The sequence below is a fragment of the Helicoverpa armigera genome, chromosome 17, assembly GCF_030705265.1.
Source record: "Helicoverpa armigera isolate CAAS_96S chromosome 17, ASM3070526v1, whole genome shotgun sequence".
Taxonomy (NCBI): domain Eukaryota; kingdom Metazoa; phylum Arthropoda; class Insecta; order Lepidoptera; family Noctuidae; genus Helicoverpa; species Helicoverpa armigera.
In genome coordinates this window covers 6,526,974-6,540,329 of record NC_087136.1, presented here as the reverse complement: position 1 = coordinate 6,540,329, position 13,356 = coordinate 6,526,974, and the positions used below count along the sequence as shown (strand labels likewise).

Here is a 13,356-nt window from a genome sequence, read left to right as displayed (position 1 = left end):
AATTTTTGGTAAACGTATCCGATCTATATTATGATGTCATTTCCGGATTTTCCGGAAAGTTTGATTGCGGAAATTATAAATGACTTGCTTGACAGCTGACATGAAACAAAAACAAAAAACAGTTTCCAATAATGTCTCTCGCAAAATTTTAATGAAATTACTACATAACAAAGTTTGGTAAGGCGGATATTATACATGTCACGGTGATATGAAAGTCTAGCGCATCAATTATTTTATGGTTTATATTCCTGCTTCAGCGATTTTTAATTTTTGTTTTAGGTTTTCTTAATTAGGTGACTTATAAGCACTGAGCGATATTATTGCATGCCGTAGAATGCCGATCACGAGCGTTTAGGTCTTTTGTCACTTATATTAATTCATTGCAGCAAATGGAGGTAAGAATTATAAATATTCATTATTGATTGCAAATCTAGTTACACACCTACTTGTTATAAAGGTCTTAATATTTTTAGGTGGACTTACACGACACTTTCTTGCGTGACGAGGATCAGCAATCACAACACAGCTCGAAACAAACATATTCAGTGCCAAATAAAAGAAAAAATGACAAACTACAGGGTGACTACTTTCAATATTCCATATTTTGATTTTTTGTAGTAATTTACCAGTGCCGGATTGCGCATACACGGGGCCCGTAGCAAAATTAGTGTGGGAGCCCCTATAGATCATAAAAAGTAGTTATCTTCCTGTTAAAGATTAGCGAAATAGTAACGAAAATAATAATTTGGTAGCACAAAACTTTTTGAAAATTAGAACCCTGAGTACGAATTCGGTGTGGGGCCACTAGAGGCGTGGGGCCCGGAGCACATGTAGAATTTTTAACATAAGAAATTAATTTGATTTGATCTTTGCAGACGATAAAGCAGTAACTGAACAACAAGCTAAGGAGGAAAAGGAACAAGCTGAAAATATAGCTTCAATGTTGATGCGTAATTATGATACCAAGTTATATGGCGAGGATGACACATCACAGCCAACTTCACGTACTGCACCCATTATACCTATAGAAGCTTCTCGGAAGAAAAAGAAAAGAAGGAGGTATTTTTAATTTGCAGTTAACAATAAGATCATCGACCATTGTCTGTAACATACTCTAACCACACGCTGTAATTATTATTTTTCAGATCACAAATTTCAATATGTCTAACAAACTGCCGATATGAGTCAATACGAAAAGTTGCTAGTGCTTTTGGAATGCGAGAAGTATCTGAAGAAGATGCTTGGAATTTCTACTGGACTGACATGAGTGTTTCTGTGGAGAGAGCTAAAGAGATGAAGAGGTTTCAGCGCATAAACCATTTTCCTGGAATGTTAGAAATCTGCAGGTATATATTATTTTATAATTCCTTATATAAAAGCTGTTTTCTTCTAATATTATAAGTTAATGTTCGTTTTCAGAAAGGACTTGTTAGCACGGAATTTAAATAGAATGCAGAAAATTTATCCTAAAGAGTATAATTTTTTCCCAAAAACTTGGTGCTTGCCTGCAGAGTAAGTGGTTATCAATACTTTGATTAATTTTATTTTGAATCTATAATGAAATGAATTGCATAAATATATATTCAACATTTCAGTTTCGGTGAAGCGTTGAACTATAGCAAATCACGAAAAATAAAACTTTCATAATAAAACCGGAATGTGGAAGTCAGGGAAGGGGTATCTATTTGACGAAATCGCTTAAAGATATTAAACCTACAGACAAACTTATCTGTCAGGTAATTTTAATAATATGCCATATATATTTGGTGCATTATCATTTTACTTAAGTCTTTTATAACTTTTTTCATTTGTATCTTTTAGTTAATGTATTTTAACTTCTCGGGTTTCAGGTGTATCTTTCCAAACCATACTTGGTGGATGGCTATAAGTTCGACATCCGAGTATACACTCTTATAACGTCTTGTGATCCTCTCCGAATTTTTGTGTACAACGAAGGACTTGTAAGGTATGTCATCATGTACATTTGATTTGTAAGAATTTTAGTGTGACCAGAAAATTGGCTATGTCTAAGTCTCCAGAAGTGACTATAAGCAGAACTCATTCACCATTCATTTTTATGCATGTTTTGAATGTTACTTAGAAACGGTAGAGGCCCAATTATCGTTCCTTGAGAAACGCCACTTTGACTAAAGGGGAGAACACTATCCGATTTCATTATTTTTATGAACATTAAAAGGTGGTAATTTTATTTGTATAAAGGTTCGCAACGAGCAGGTATGCGGACCCTAACGTGAACAACACGACCAATGTGTTCATGCATCTCACAAACTACGCGTTGAACAAACACAGCCGCACCTACGTATATGATTCTGAAGCCGGCAGTAAACGGTAAGGCAGAATATAATTATAGATTATAGGAAAGTTAAGTTATGCGGATAGAATTTTTAAAAGTATTTTTGTAATAGTTTTGAATGTTGTTGCATGTGAATGATTTAAAACACTTTACTACATTTGAGAACTCATTATATCCCCTGTCAATTTGTTCTATTTCTTCTAAATCGTACCTACCCTACCATTTAGTGACTTACAGCAAGATTTAGTTTCAGGTCACTATCTTATAGTATAATGGTCACACTCAGAGACATTTAATGGTTACTTAAGCCGTTCCTTAGTGCAGTATTTCTATGAGAATCTGTCACTAAGGAGTGGCTTAAGTAATCATTAAATGTCTCTGAGTGGGGGGGTAGGTCTTATATATTTTTTATTTAATGAGCTAGGTGCTGTTTAGATAGTTTAGGGAACAGCTATTTCCTCCCTAATCGAATCCTAAAGTCACGATGAATTTCATTCATCAGCAAGATATCGACTTTGAACAAGATCCTGTTGTCGCAAGGAGTGGACTTAGACAGGCTGTGGCATGCCATCGACCAAGTGATCGTCAAGACGATAATATCTGCGTGGCCGATACTCAAGCATAGTTACCACGCGTGTTTCCCCTCGCATGACATGGTGCTTCTAAGTTTTTCATATCGTTGAGCTTCTGATGACATTTTTGTGTGTAGTTTAGCTTTCGTTATTGTATATTGAGTAGGTATGTTGTACCTTCATAATGTATACTTCGGGCAACTATCTGCGTACGTAATGAATCTGAGAGTTCGATGATATCCTGATTTGATGGTTGCCCTAAACTTCTTTGTACTTACTTGTAGAAACAGCCTTCTATTAGATCTTAATGACATTGTTTACATATCGTTATCTGTATTCTGTATCTATAGGTATTTCAAGTACCTACCGTTCATGAGAGAATAGCTTATGTATTTATTTATTTATTTATTAAGGTTTACCAACTTATGTAGAATGCATACGATTTTCATGTAAAAATATTGTTTCCTAAATATTTGAACTAGTTAAAAATTTTCGTAAAAGTATATTGAATGCTTTTATTTAAGTCGTGCATTGAATTGAATTGTAAAATATTTTTTCCTAATACAAAGCCTTGATAAAACAGGACTTTGTTAATAAGCATTAATGCTTAAAGAGGCAGCTTTTTTTAACTGCAATTGGAATGCTATTTTAATTGCAGAGATTCTTTGCATAAGTATGTACTTACCTATATAAATATTAAGTAGGTAGTATGCTATTTTTTAATAACATATAATAAAGGTACATAGAATCTTCCATCCATTTAAATAAATTATAAATCATAGAAATTATTTGCAGGTACATGCTTGCTTCGAAATACTGGGTTTTGATATTCTTCTGGATCACAAGCTACATCCCTATATATTGGAAGTAAGCACTTATCTTAAGCACGTTTCTACCCAAATATAATGCATCGGTTCCCAGCCTTTTTGAGAAAAAATCCCTTCACTTTCTTAAGCATTCAATTAAGTGGAGTTACTCTTTACTTTTGGAACCGCTCCAAAACCATTCAGCATCCAGTTGATTAAACATAAAAAATCAAAGTCCGGGGCCCTGAGGCCTCCGCCACATTCGGGCCCCGGAACGACTAATCCGTCCCTGTACAAAAGATTTAATTAAAGTCGTATCTCTGTACGTTCTAGGTGAATCATTCTCCAAGTTTCCACACGGATACACAATTGGACCGTGAGGTGAAAGAAGGACTGCTGACAGACACGTTCACTATGCTGAACATATGGCAGTGTGACAAGCGCAGGGTACTTGAGGAGGACCGCAAGAGGATACGAGATAGGCTCCTACAAACTAACAAGTGAGATATCATCATCAGCGTTTTTTGTCTTCCCACTGTTAGGCACAGGTCTCCTCTCACACAGAGAAGGATTGAGCGTTAATCACCACGCTTGCTCAATGTGCGTTTGTTGATTACAGCCTTTGATGGTCCAGGTTTCCTCAAGATGTTTTCCTTCACCTTTAATAAGCCATTGGTGTCCAAGATTCCTGTTTTAACCGTGCAAGTAGTCACTAGTGCGGAGTTTCATAAGAGCCTGCAGAAGCCTACTTGTAATAAAAATAATAGACTTTCAACAAAACAGACAATTCCCAATTGGCGCATTAAGTGGTTTGATCGTAATCCTGGGTGTTACAGATTCGCAGAATTCACACCAGCAGAAGAGAAAGAACCGGAGAAGAGCCCGTGGCAAACGCAAATACAGTGGGAGGAAACACACCTGGGAAACTTTAGGTACATACCGTGTCACCAACCCAATTCGCATAGAAGTTTCTTCTAAAAGTTTATTCAATATACATAATTCAATTATTTCGTATACATTTTGTAGTTTCATTTCATTTTTCATATAAGGTATGTTTAGAATTTGTATGAGTTTGTTTATAGCTTAATAATATAAACACGTTTTATACTCGACTTCCTCATTACTATTCTGTTGTAAGAACATAACGAAATTTCAATTATGATAATTAATTACAAAACATTTTCATAACCGCCTTTACCCTCATCGTTCACTGACTAAAAATTGGACCCACATTTTTGTAAGTATTAGAGGAGCACAGTAAAAGGTTACTCTTCCCTTAGATTAAACAAATAAATTTATCTTTATCTTTCCCTTCCTTTAGGGAACTACATACTTACATTTGGTCCTATGCCCATAATGCCCAATTAATTCGAACAAAGTAGGCACCTATAGCAATGATGTTTTTCCTGAATTATTTCACTATTTATTGTTTTATTTCTTTGTTTTTCTTGTGTTGTGTCAGACGCGTGTACCCGGTGGGCGAGCAGTACGCGTCGCTGTTCCAGCAGCCGTCGGGCTCGCTGTACACGGGCACGGCCTCCTCGCGGGCCCGCGGGGACTGCACAAGGCTGCAGCGGGAGGAGTTCCAGGTAGGGGCTTCTAACTGTAGATAATAATCTGAGTTTTCCTTAACATAATCAACAGCCATTTCCCAAACGCGGAGGAATGGATGTACGAAACATCATCATCTGCCTAGTCATTTCCCAACTATGTTGTCTTTGTTGGGTCCAGTCTATCTGGGTGCAGCTGAGTACCAGTATTCTACATGGAGCAGGTTACCAGATACCCCTCGCAGCTTGTGTCAGATTTGTCAAATCGGCCCCACGTTCTCTGACGAGGAATGTTGAATGGAAGACCCGTGTGGCTGTTACTTAACCACGAGCCCCTATAGATATTTGTTTCATAAACAACTTTCAAAATGTTTCCTACAATGTTGACCTTTCATAAAATCCAGCAAACGAAAGCCAAAGCGGAAGCCCTCAAGAAACCATCCCAACCCAAAGCTACAAAAGAAGGCGAAAAGAAACCCAGCGAAGACGGTACCACCACGATAACGGCAGTCACTACCACAACCACTACTACCGAAAAGACCGGCAAAACTAAATCTCGCACGGACAGAGAACAGAAACGCAAGGAGAAAGACGAGAAGGACAAGAAGCTTACCAACAAACCTTCGCTTTCACTACAACCGGTTAGTCAGCTCATTTTCTTTTCACAGACTTCTCACCAGTTCATTTAGTTCTCTTTTCTTTTAGAATTTCTAGCTTATAATTCCTGTTTAAGGTCTTGCGCACTATCATGAAATCTTTAATATCTAACTTCTGACATGCAAAGCTACTCTGCGAGAACGATAATTATATTGATCTGTAAAATCACACCAGGTACCCGAGAAAGAGTCCAAGCCAACGTACGTGCTGTGTTCATTCGAGCCTGACCCTATAGTGGAGAAAGAGGAACGAGAGAGAGTCAACCTATTGGCGCAGAGAGATTTCCTCATCAGGAGCTACGGCATGTTAGAACAGGTTAGACCTTTTTACCTATATAATTTTATATTACACCAACTCCATATAAAATCATTATTTATATTACCTACAGATTTATTTAGTCATGAAAAAAATGGGAACACTGAGGCCAGAAGACGAACGTAAATATGGTGTCTACGGAAGACTGTCAGTGGTTTCTAACTCCCCCAAGGTAAAATGTGAAACTTAGAAGACAATGTTCTCAGGCCATTTCATTTGTTTCTGCTTCTACTATCCTTCTTACTTTCTTTGGCCAACACAATGTTTTTACTAAAATATACACCTATGAATTGGCACTCTGAACATTGTAAATATTATATTCTTTAATGACATAACATTATTCTAAAAAGTTGTGTTTGCCTACAGAAAGTGTGAATGTTTAAGCTGCATGAAACTTATCTATAAAATAGAAAAAAATTAGATGTAAGAAATTAAAAAAGGAACAGATAAAAATTTTGTGTACAGACCGGCATTAAGAAGAGCAAAACAGTCGCACACAAGCCTAACGACCACGGTGATAATTCGGAAAGTGGTAAGTTCAAAACGGCTGTTATTTAACTTTGAAGTAGCTTAAAACACTATGCTTACTTACTTTTACGGGCAGAAGGCACCGCCGCCTCTAGAACAGTTGACAGACTTGTTTCAAAATGCAGGTCTGGCCGGCTTAGGTACGGTACTGAATATAGCTTTATAAAGGCCGGCGCACACGTCACAGTCTGCGCTTGCCGAAGTAGCCACATAGCAAGATTAGCAATTACTAGGGGCCCCTTACGCAGTCCTAAGTGGGGCCCTGCCTCTGACCCGACAGTTTCATTTGCTGTCTCTACAATCCGGTAAGGAGTATACTACTGTTCAAGACTTTTAGGGGGCCCCTTGATTATGTCCGTTACTATAAAAAATTATCGAAGTGTCATTTTCGTGATTGATTGTAGGATTACAAGTGCAATGCCGCGACGTAGTCATATGGAAGCGGCCGTCGCCTCTGGAAGATATTCCGGAACGAACTACCAAAGCGCACATCGTCCGCACCGCTTACACCGTTTGGAAGATGAATTCGTTTGTATTAACTCACTTTTATTTCACTTGCTTTATGAAACAGGTTTGACCCGTGTCACATCATACACATCATCAGCCTATCGCAGTCCACAGACCAGATTTCAACCCCGTGTCACTTTAAAGTTAATACCCGCACCTAAATCTCAGTCTCAATCGTTTCCAGGATCCCCCTAACTTTATATAACCTATAAAAAATTTACTCTCCATCGGTTCAGCCGTTTTAGAGTGAAAGAGTAATAAACATCCTTTCACTTTTATAATTATGTTTTTTTCAGATTAGTTTCACTACCGCTGCCCAAGTAAAGTGGAACAGAGTGATTGATTCGACATTTGCGACGCTCCTGTGTCGTCGTAGTGTTCAAGAGACTGTCTTATATAAAGTTTGCTCATAGAGCGTGTGTTAACCAAATATAGTCGTAACTATTTCGATAATATTATGATTATTGTATACTGCTACTTATGACAGTTATTAGCTTGCCATATATCTCAATTACACATAAGATTTATTTTTATATTGTAATTGCTAACGTGTTCATATTTAATCATGATAATTTTAACATTACCGATACTTATAATTAGAGTAATTTTGTCGATGTTATGTAAATTCTGGTGCATAGAAAAATAAGCAATAACTGAAAGATAAATATTACTATAACTGTATTCTTATTTTTACAGTCATCATTGTTTTTAATGAAATAAAGGTATATTTTAATATCAAATCTATATTTTCTCTTATCAATACAAAAGTTTATTATACAGCACAAGTCACAGTACAAGTCTTTGTAGTTCAGTTCTGTCAATTAGTTGAGTCAGTTTAGTATGTCAAGTCTGTCTTTACAATCATCTGGGAACAATATTATCAATTTTATACATTATCAAGTTGTCTAAATACTTTCAAAGTTTTATTTGTATGGGTGTTGCTAATCACATGCAACCCTGTAGTATTATTAAGTATACAAAGATGGTGAAATTCCACCTTTAACATTGCACAACATATTATCATTATTTATGTGCATTACATTTTGCATGCTTGTTTACCTCTTATTTATATGTCCATGTCAATATTATAACTTGCATAAAGCATCAGTAAATTGCACTTTCTTCATTGTACTAAATCCAGCAGTACTTAAGAATGTCTTAAATTGTTTTTTAGTCAAAACTGTAGCCTCTTGGCTAAGGAGCCACCATCAATGTTTTCCAATAGCTTTCTCTTGAGTGAGGGTTTTTCAGACTCTATTTTGCTTATGTTTGAAGGCATTGGGAGCTTGGAGCCCACTGAAGGAGCTGGTTTGTTACTGAAACACAAGGATAAAATTAATGAAAAATCTCATAAAATATATACTACCACATGAATTGCTGGACCAATGGATTATGCACATAAGATTTTCCCCTAAGATTGACCCTCATAATTGGAGGAATACTAAACACACTATAAACTACATGGGATCGAGTTCCCGCACCCGAAAATAAGTAGCCTATGTTCTTTCTCAGGTTCTAGTTTGTCTGTGTACCCATCTACATTGATCCAAGACCAGACAGACAGTTACTTTCTCATTTATATTATATTATAGTAAGGCCTCAGGGCAGGTGGATGACGATAAGGATAATATCATCATTCTATTCTTAACTTGTCTTACCTAAAGTAGGGCATCTGCAACGCCTGCGTGCAGTCGCACCGACTGGGCGGGTAGAGTGCCAGGAGGCTCTCCATCAGTTGTATCAGATCATCAGACGCAGCACTGAATATGTGCCGCAGCTGCTGCGGCGGGAAGTGTTTGAACTGCACATAGTCCGTCAAATTCTTCATACCCTGGAAATAATCAGTGACAAGTAAGGCTGGGTCCATATTCATAATTGCTAATATGGATGGCTGTTAGAAAAGTTACCATACATTGCTTTTGTTTGGGATATTAAAGGAGAAAAATAGAAAAGTTTTTCTTTGATACAGATCACTGTAGCTATGACACGTGGAAATTATGCATGTCCAGATTGGGCTTTAGATCTCTCATATCAAAAGTATGTATAAGTCAATTGCAGTAAATACTCACTGGCCAAGTTTCTTCACTTGGTGTGCCAAATACTTGGAAGATACGTGACAATTGATCCAAGTCTGATTCTCCAGGTAAGAACGGTACTCTTAGAAGCAATTCGGCCAGTATACAGCCTATTGCCCACATATCAACACCTGTGCCATATTGTCTCGCACCAAACAATAGTTCTGGTGACCTGAAATATAACACGTATGATATATTTGCGAATTAATGCTCAGATCCCATGCTGAGGATGTTATTATATATTTTTTTATATTGGATCTCAACACTCATGCATTAGGTAAATTCAGTTTTGTTTAATGATCTGGGAAAGAAACAGACAGATCACTTGGTGGAAGTAAAGAACTTGACTAATAAATGAAATAAAAACATATTGTAATTACCTATACCATCTGGTCACCACTTGATGTGTGTTAATTCTAGTGGGAGATCCAAAAGCCTTTGCGAGTCCAAAATCACCAATCTTAAGAATACCCTCTCGGTTTATGAGCAAATTATTGGGCTTCAAATCTCTGTGCAATATCCAATTTTGATGTAAGTATTCCAAACCTGTGGCCAAATAAATATGTATAAAAGATAAGCATTAAGATATCTTCCATTTTAATTATAGCAGCTTTAAGTATTGTAAGGTGCTTACTTACCTTTTAAAGTCATTATCATATAAGCCTTAACATTAGCTGGAGTGAGTACAATGTTGCTGTCCTTAACAATTATCTCTAAGTCTGTGTCCATGAAATCAAAAACTAGTGACACATTTGATTTCTGTCCAAATACATCTGGAAATTAGTAAAGAGTGTTGTAAGATTTATCTTTATAAGTGGTGGATATGAGTACAGTTGCACTCTGTTCCTCGATAGGTATATCGATATACAATGTTATTTTTTGTTTATGCGAAACCTGATACAAATATTTATAGTATTTTTATGTAAAGAATCTAAGTATGAAATTTCAAAACCGTATCATGAAAAATCACAAAGTTATAAGCTTGTTAAGTTACGGGACTGTCCGTAAAAATACATAATCACCACAAAACGCACACATGCCGCGCAACGCGATAGCACTGTGCGCTCGCGCCCGCTATGAACTCGCCATGACCTTTGTTGTGCGAGAATAAATGCCTATTTGTGGTGTCCAACATTCAAAGTTTTTTAGATAATTTTGGGAAATAATATAACATGGTGTAAAAACGATTGGAATCGATTCAGTTACTGATTCTGAACAAACTATATTCAGGTTTCGCACAAACAAAAAATAACGTTGTATACCGTAATTATACACTACTTATTGCCAAGGATTTCATGGTTGAGGCCAACCCTTAATGGTTGGTTGTAGCGGTCAGATAAGTGCTCCAAAAATGACATCTGGTTAGCCTCAAAGCGGGCCACAATACTTATTTATTTATTTATTAAAAACACAGCTAATTTAATCTTTACAGGCACTTAGCCTAATACGACAAAATTAGTTACCTACATTATATAAAATTTAAAAATTACAATAAAATATGTAGTAAAATGATAGGCAAAGTAAGACTTATCACAAGTCAACTATAGGAATGTGTATTACACATTGTGTAAATACTAGAGAGAGCTACTAAGTTAGATATTGCTAAAATATAATGAATGGATACCTAATAGTCCAATGAGATTGATGTGCTGTAACTCCTGCAACAGCTTTATTTCTCTCAGGGCTGTTCGATTTATGCCATCTTGGGCTTCTAGACGGGAGCCTATTTTGATCTTTTTTACAGCCACAATTTTATCAGTTTTGACGTCCCTGGCTTTGTATACCGTGGCGAACTAAAACAATTTTTTGAGGTTATATTTATGTTAGAATTTGTTAAATACAAATAGTTAGCTATGAGGTAGCTGCTTGTAGAACAATAGAACATTAAAACAGACCTGTCCTTCTCCAAGGAAGTCGATTTTCTCATAACGTAAAGTAGGTTCTTCCATGGTGTATATATGTTTCGTTTAGTTTTGGGCAGTTGAACTTATGCCAACATTAGGCTTCACTAGCACTTATTATTTATATCAAACCATTATGCCACAGACACAGTTATATTGAAAAGTACAATACAAATTAATTTAAAGGCTCCCGTTTGCGTCGTGAATTTCATCTGATTTTTTGAATTTCAAAATTTGACAGTTCGCTCGCTCCGTCTTGCTCAAACTCGGCAAATCAGAGACAATAATATACTTTTAATTCTACGAGGGACTGGGCGGCTGCAAATCAGGAATCACTTCTATGACCACGTTTCTTATCAAAACATGCATCTACATATACATTACAACCAACACGGTGCCAACGGAATGTCGCTGTCACCCCTTGATTGCCCACTTGCCTGGGCCCTATGATTTTTCCTCAAACTAATATTTCTTTATAGTTATCGGCACGGATAATGAGCTCTCGGCGAATAAATCATCCCTAGGGATGATTTATATTAGGCCGGGCCGTGTCCGGGGCGTGCCGTGTACGTGGCTCGTACGGGGCACGCAGACTCACGTTACACACATTTTGTATGAAGCAGTTTATATTACACCGTGCATGATCCGTGGCCCGTCCCGGCCACAAACGACGCTCGTCTTTAGAATTTCGTAAAAGCCCGGACACGACCCGACCTAAATCATGCCTTAAGGCAATAAACCAATAAATCACTTCTGCGCAGGTGAAGGTCCTACTATATTAGTTCTATAGGTACTTATAAAATACAGCGGAAACATTGTTTTGTTTGTTTGTACCCTAAAGACACCGAAACTACTAAAACGATTCGAAAAATTATACGATACGATTGGTCTTATATTAGTAGCAGAATGCCCGATATGGTTAAAACTGCTATTGCGATTCAATTTTGATATTATTAACTTAGGAGAATCGGGCCCCTGTGATTATATGGTGGGTGTTGTGAACGGGGCGGTGAGTCTTGAGCATTTTCCTCAACTAGCTACATTGCGGCAGCGCATCGTCATTTGGAGCTGACTGGACATAAGCTTTTATCTCTATCTTATCTTAAAGACGTGTAGGTAAGTCAAAGTAGGTCCGCAACTAATTTCCGACTATTTACGAACAAACGTAGGTACTCGCTTGTGACCTGTACCTACTCCTCCCTCCCAGCACCTTCGACGCCCGCAGATATCTAAAATCGGGACTAGGGAGTCCCGATTTTAGATATCTGCTCTAAAATATTTATTCTAGTTTACTGTACGTATACAATATGTATATAGCAGCAATAAGTCAATAACTCATCATCCGTGACTGCCTACTGTCTAACTATCACGGTTTATGAGATACAGACCGCCAGACTGCGAAGTCTCATTATTAGGCCGCGAACGCACAGGCAGGTGGCTTGCTTAGCGCCTAGTATCTAGCGCGTCACCTAGCGAGTAGCCCAGTAAAACGAACGTTCTAAAATGAACGCGACCGGCTGCACTGCGCGCTTAGCGCCTAGCTAGTCGAATAGCCAGGATGAAAGCCGCTAGGCACTAGACGCTAAGCAAGCCACCTGCCTGTGCGTTCGCGGCCTTAGGGTTCCACAGTAATCTGGGAACCTTTGTTCAATTTTGGGTTGGTAGGTACCCCAAAAATGTGTTTCGTGACAAATGCCCATGTAATACACTGGTTCTCAGCTGCATCCGGCCGGCCAGACTGGAAACCGACCACCCCATACTTGGGAAAAAGCTAGGCAGATGATGAAGTTTAACGGCCAGTTTCTTCATCAAAAGTTAAAGTTATGTCTAAAGTAAAAGTAACAGTCAAATTCGTTTTTTCAAGGCTAAAGTGACAGCAAAACTAATAGAAAAATGAATTTGACCGTTACTTTAACTTTAGACATTACTTTGAATTTTACTTTGGCTTTAACTTTTGATGAAGAAACTGGCTGTAAGTGTTTGAAGTTCTTGTTTATGCATGTACCTTGTTACTTTCCAACAGCTTGACGGTGCCTAATTCAAGGGAATAATGGGCTAGCTAAATTACGCACTAGAATCTGTACCTACTAATTGAACATAGATGTGAAATTACGTCAAATAAAACAAAATG

At 37.5% G+C, this 13,356-nt stretch overlaps 2 protein-coding genes across 2 annotated transcripts; one reads left to right on the top strand and one right to left on the bottom strand.

Moving 5' to 3' along the window:
• The first annotated feature begins 26 nt into the window (after positions 1 to 26).
• On the top strand, positions 27 to 7,945 carry LOC110384271 (tubulin polyglutamylase TTLL13). Its single transcript, XM_049846440.2, is given in 21 exon segments — positions 27 to 177; positions 258 to 395; positions 474 to 579; positions 876 to 1,059; positions 1,146 to 1,346; positions 1,420 to 1,512; positions 1,596 to 1,624; positions 1,627 to 1,736; positions 1,851 to 1,966; positions 2,221 to 2,349; positions 2,817 to 2,970; positions 3,682 to 3,753; positions 4,026 to 4,192; positions 4,529 to 4,624; positions 5,155 to 5,281; positions 5,647 to 5,883; positions 6,074 to 6,214; positions 6,288 to 6,386; positions 6,680 to 6,746; positions 7,147 to 7,270; positions 7,546 to 7,945. Coding segments are annotated over 20 exon segments (2,286 nt in total). The 5' UTR covers positions 27 to 177; positions 258 to 389; the 3' UTR covers positions 7,574 to 7,945.
• A 29-nt stretch (positions 7,946 to 7,974) lies between these two features.
• On the bottom strand, positions 7,975 to 11,527 carry Cdk7 (Cyclin-dependent kinase 7). The gene is made up of 7 exons (XM_021345493.3): positions 11,220 to 11,527; positions 10,949 to 11,117; positions 9,963 to 10,097; positions 9,705 to 9,870; positions 9,319 to 9,496; positions 8,908 to 9,080; positions 7,975 to 8,565 (listed from the first exon to the last, which is right to left on the bottom strand). Exons 1-7 carry the CDS (start codon positions 11,271 to 11,273, stop codon positions 8,424 to 8,426), a joined length of 1,017 nt encoding a protein of 338 aa, XP_021201168.1. The 5' UTR covers positions 11,274 to 11,527; the 3' UTR covers positions 7,975 to 8,423.
• Between the last annotated feature and the right edge of the window lie 1,829 nt (positions 11,528 to 13,356).